This window comes from Mobula birostris, chromosome 29 (genome assembly GCF_030028105.1).
Source record: "Mobula birostris isolate sMobBir1 chromosome 29, sMobBir1.hap1, whole genome shotgun sequence".
Taxonomy (NCBI): domain Eukaryota; kingdom Metazoa; phylum Chordata; class Chondrichthyes; order Myliobatiformes; family Myliobatidae; genus Mobula; species Mobula birostris.
Window position 1 is genome coordinate 21,137,397 of NC_092398.1, and position 4,927 is coordinate 21,142,323.

The following is a 4,927-nucleotide window of genomic DNA, read 5'->3' on the forward strand; positions in this document are numbered from 1 at the left end:
TCCGCCCTCCTCATTCAGCTCGATCTCTACCGACCCCTGGTTTTGCTGCAAGCTTTTCCTTGTAAACCAGGGGACCCCGCCCATTGTCAATACTCTTCCGAGACTGTCTGCCTGGTGTCAGTGGTCAAATAACCAGGACTTGTGATGTGCAAAAGCTGCTCGTGTGACCATCCACCACCTGCTCCCACGGCTTCACGTGACCCTGATCGGAGGGTCTACACCTTGCCCAAGGGTGACCTGCAGGCAAGTGGAGGAAAGGAGCACATTACAGCTCCTTTGGTAGACACGTATCGCCACCCCACCACCCTAGAAACTATGGAAAGTGATAAGCAGTCATCTTTATTCATTTCCATAGATGAATAAACATATCTATTAACTCATTTTATTAATTATGTAAAATAATTTTATGTTTAATGAATAAACAGTCCTGGTGAAGGACTCGGCCCAAAAGGTCGACTGTTTATTCATCTCCACAGATGCTGCCTGACCTGCTGAGTTCCCTCATTTTGTGTCTGTTGCCCCTGAAGTCTTTCGTTATACTTGTAGCTCACCAGATATGGACATGAAAATACACAGGAATTGTGGTGATTTTTAATTGGAACTGTGACAGTCTTGAAATATTTGCAAGCAGTTTATCGAAGGCTCTCTTCTCTAGTTCACGTCAGATATAACTTCAGTTCACTCCAGCAAATGCTTTTCTGATCCACATTCCAGTGCCTGCTGCCTCTTGTGTCTTCATTCTCCCTCAAGCCAGAGAGGTGACGGAGCAACTTCAGAAACAATTGGTCAGCCCACAGCTGGAGTACAGTGTCCAGTTCTGGTCTCCACACTACAGGAAGGAGGTGACCACACTGGAAAGGGTGCAGAGGAGATTCCCCACGACGTTGTCCGGGACAGAGCGTTGCAGTTACGAGGAGAGACCAGAGTCTGTTCTCCCTGGAGCGGGGGAGGCTGTGCAAGGACCTGATGGAGGGGTCTGGGGTGGGGTGGGGTGCGGGGGGCAAAAATCACGGCCAGATCGAGCTGTCGTATCTGGTCGCCATGGCAATGAGGAAGCCGGGCCCAGGAGGCAGTAAACTAACTTGGCCTGGACTCACTCAGAGGGTCCTTTGAGCTGGGGCAAGTTTTTTTTGATAGGACGCTATCTGGTGACTGCGGGGAAATATTCAGTTAGTTGCTCAGGGGATGAACAGACCACTGGCAAATAGGTGGTTGGGGGAGATGGTCAGTGGTTGGCTATCAGCCGAGGATTCTGGTTCACTAGGCCTTGTAGGACTGGAACAATGGTAGGCAAAGTGGGGGAGGGAATGTGTGTGATAATGGCAGGTCAGAGCAAGGAGCCAGCATTGGCAAGACATAGAAAGAGAGCCCTCACACACTGACAACCGTCCTGGAGATGGCCTTGATGTGGGTGCTGCAGGCTGACTCTGTCGGCTCCTCAGCAAAGGCCAAACGGAGCGAGCTGGACAGGGAGCGCCGGAAGACCTGGCGGAAGTCACGGCCAGCGAAGACATAGAGGATGGGGTTCAGGGCGCTGTTGAGGGAGGCTAGGCCCATGGACAATGTATCCCAGATGAAGGCCACTTGATGTTTGAAGAAAGCCTGAGCTAGGCTGCAGATGTGGTATGGGAGCCAGCAGATGAAAAAGGCAGCAACTACAAATGCAATGAGGCGGATAGGCTTCCTGGTCTTGCTGGACTTGGCGAACTTGCCCCTCTGCAGCATTCGGCCGATCAGGAGGTAGCAGGATGCCATGATGAGGAAGGGGAAGACGAAGGCAAAAAGGGCCCGTGTCACTTCCACCACCTCCCTGGTCCGGTCTCCAAAATATGTTCCGGTGTAGTTCAAGGTGCAGAAAATTAAGCCGAACTCAGAATCTATGTATATCTGCCGTGTCAGCAGAGTGGGCAGGCACATGAGGAAGGCGAGGCTCCAGGCCCCAAGGCAGGCCACACGCACCCAAGGCAGGGACCGGTGAATCTGGGACCAAATGGGTCTAGTGACAGCCAGGCAGCGGTCGATGCTGATCATGGTCAATAGGAAGACACTGGCGTACATGTTGAGGACGATGGCTGAGGGAAGGAGCTTACAGAGGACGTTGTCTCTCGGCCAGGTGTTTTCCAGGGCAATGTTAGCCATCTGGAAGGGGAGGGTGAGGCAGTAGGTCAGGTCTGCCACAGCCAGGTTCAGGAACCACACCGTGTTGACACTTCGTTTCATCTTGAAGCCTGTCACCCAGATGACAGCACCGTTGCCAGGGACCCCCAACAGGAAAGTGAGCGTGTAGACAAAGATGGACAAGATGGAGGATGCTGGCAGATGGGTCCCATTATCCATAGTTAAGAACTCATCGGTGTAGTTTTCAAAGGAAGTAATGTTGAAAATCTCAAAATATTCAGAACAGGACATGCTGAGCCTGGAAGAGAAGATATTGTGGAGGTGAGAGAGGTTGGGAGTGGAGGGAGGGGACAAGAAGAGAGATGGGTGAGGGAAAGAAGAGGGAAGGAGAGAGATGGGAGAGGGGAAAAGGAGGCAGGGAGAGATAGGGAGGGAAAAGAGGGAAGATAGGGTAAAAAAAAGAGAGTTTCATGGGAGAGGAGAGGTAGGTAAAGGTGATGGAGGCCAAAAGGGGGGTGAAGGGAGAAAGGGAGGGGGAGGGGAATGAACAACAGAGGAGGAACTGAAACGGCTGGATGAGGAGGTGCGAAGGGAGGATGTGAAGGGAAGAGAGGTGGATGGGTAAGGGGAGGATGGTGGGGCAGAGGAGACGGGGAAGGGAGGACAGGTGAAGATTGGTGAAGATGACAGGGGGATGAGGAATGAGGACAGTTGAGGAAAGGAAAGAGGAGTGAAATGGGAGAGGGACGGAGTAGACAAGGTGAGGAGAGGAGAGGAGGGAAGGGGATTATGGAGGGGGAGGGGAAGAGGGAAGAGGAGGGGAAATGGGAAGGAGAGAAGGATGAGGAAAGGGGAGGGTGAAGGAGATGGGGATGAGGAGGAAGAAAGAGGGGAGTAGGGGAAGGGAAGAGGAGGAAGAGGAAGAGGAGAAAGGAGAGGGGGTGGGGAGAACATGAGAGGAAGGGTTGGAGGAGAAAGGGGAGGGGAGGAGGAGGAGGGAAGAGGTGGAGGAGGGAGGGTGAGGATGAGGGAGGAAGAATAAGAGCGAGGGGAAAAAGGAAGAGGGAGGGGAAGGAGGAGGATGGAATGGAAGGAGGATGAGGGTGTGCGAGGAAGTGGAGTGTGTACAGGGAGGAGGAGGGTGGAAAGGGAGGAGGTGAAGGAAGAAAGAGGGGAGGAGAAGAGAAGAAGAGGAAGAGAGAAGGTGAGGAGGAGAGAAGGCAAGGAGGAGGGAAGGGGAGGAGGAAGGAAGGGGAGGTGGATGAGCAGGGATGGGGATGGGGAGGGGAAAGAGGAGTTAAGCTGGAAGCATTGCGTAGGAGACGGAAATGGAGGGATGAAGGGTAAAGGGAAGCAGGGAAGGGGTAGAGATGGGGTGTGGTGAAGGGAGGTTGCAGTAAGTGTCAGGGACAAGCAAAGAGAAACGGGGACAGAGGATGTGAGGTGGAGTGGGGGAAGGGTTGAATGCACGAACGGTGGAAAGAATAAGGAAGGAAAGAGGGGAAGGTGAGTGACAAAGGGTGGAGGGGGTAGGGGAAGAGATGTCGAGTGCAGAAGGAACAGGGAGGGGAGGGGAATGGGAGTGAGCAGGGAGAGAGATGGGGATTGAACAAGGGAAAGGGGTGAAGGTGGAAAAGAAGGGTAAGGGAAGGATAAGGGGGAGAGACAGAGAGAATGGAGGTCACAACCATCTCCCCCCTGACTGCCCCTCCTGCCCCACGGTGCTCACTCCTCACCAGCCCGCACATGGCGCATTGGCTCTCCTCCCTGTCAGCCCCCTCCAGCCCCACAGCAGAGACGGGAAATGGACGGGGAAGGGGGAGAAAGTGGTCTTCAGCGTGACGCTCCCTCCTCACCTCCTCATCCTCAGCACGGCACTCCCTCCTCACAGAAATGAAAGCAGTGTGCTCCTCCATCCTGCCCTCCCCACACCCACCCCCCGCACCCTCCTCACCATTCATCATCCGCTGCCGGCTCCTAGGGACCCCAGCTCCGGCATCCCTTCCTGGGACCCCACCAACTCACCTTGGAGCCTGCTCCCCCTCTCGATGAAGTTCAGCCTCCCCGTAATCTCCGGCTCACTCCGTCCCCCGGGCAGCAGAGAGTTGCACCCAGATCCCAAACCGTTGCGACCACCGCAACCAATCCTGGACATGAACCGTGCAGAAACGAACGGAATCGCTGTCCTCCGCCCCCGGGAGAGCAGGGAAGGTGGAACAGGACGCTGGTGCGGGAGAGGTCCGGAGAGTGGAGTGGGTCCCGTCTGAGGCTGACAAACACATCGTTATGATTTCGTCACATTTTTAATCTCTGGTGTCCGGTTTATCAGCTCAGTTCCTCAAACTGAACTCAGCTGCGGACGGCAAGGCATTGAAGGGAAACCACAGCAGTTCCTGAATCAGAGAGAAAAGAGTAAATGTCCCATCACATATTCCTGCAGTGAAGCACAGAGTGAACCTCCCTCCGCACCGTCCCATCACACACTCCCGGAGTCGGAAACAGAGTGAATCTCCCTCCACACCATCCCATCACACACTCCCCGGGTCAGACACAGAGTGAACCTCCCTCCGCACCGTCCCATCACACAATCCCGGGGTCAGAAACAGTGAACCTCCGTCCACACCGTCCCATCACACTCTTCTGTGGTCAGATACAGAGTGAAACTCCCTCCACACCGTCCCATCACACAATCCCGGGGTCAGAAACTGAGTGAATCTCCCTCCACACCGTTCCATCACACTCTTCTGTGGTCAGATACAGAGTGAAACTCCCTCCACACCGTCCCATCACACACTCCCGGAGTCAGAAA

At 54.4% G+C, this 4,927-nt stretch overlaps 1 protein-coding gene across 1 annotated transcript; it reads right to left on the minus strand.

Moving 5' to 3' along the window:
* Positions 1-323: 323 nt before the first annotated feature.
* LOC140189924 (C3a anaphylatoxin chemotactic receptor-like) lies at positions 324-4,399 on the minus strand. Its single transcript, XM_072246270.1, has 2 exons — positions 4,144-4,399; positions 324-2,416 (listed from the first exon to the last, which is right to left on the minus strand). Exon 2 carries the CDS (start codon positions 2,407-2,409, stop codon positions 1,372-1,374), a length of 1,038 nt encoding a protein of 345 aa, XP_072102371.1. The 5' UTR covers positions 2,410-2,416; positions 4,144-4,399; the 3' UTR covers positions 324-1,371.
* Between the last annotated feature and the right edge of the window lie 528 nt (positions 4,400-4,927).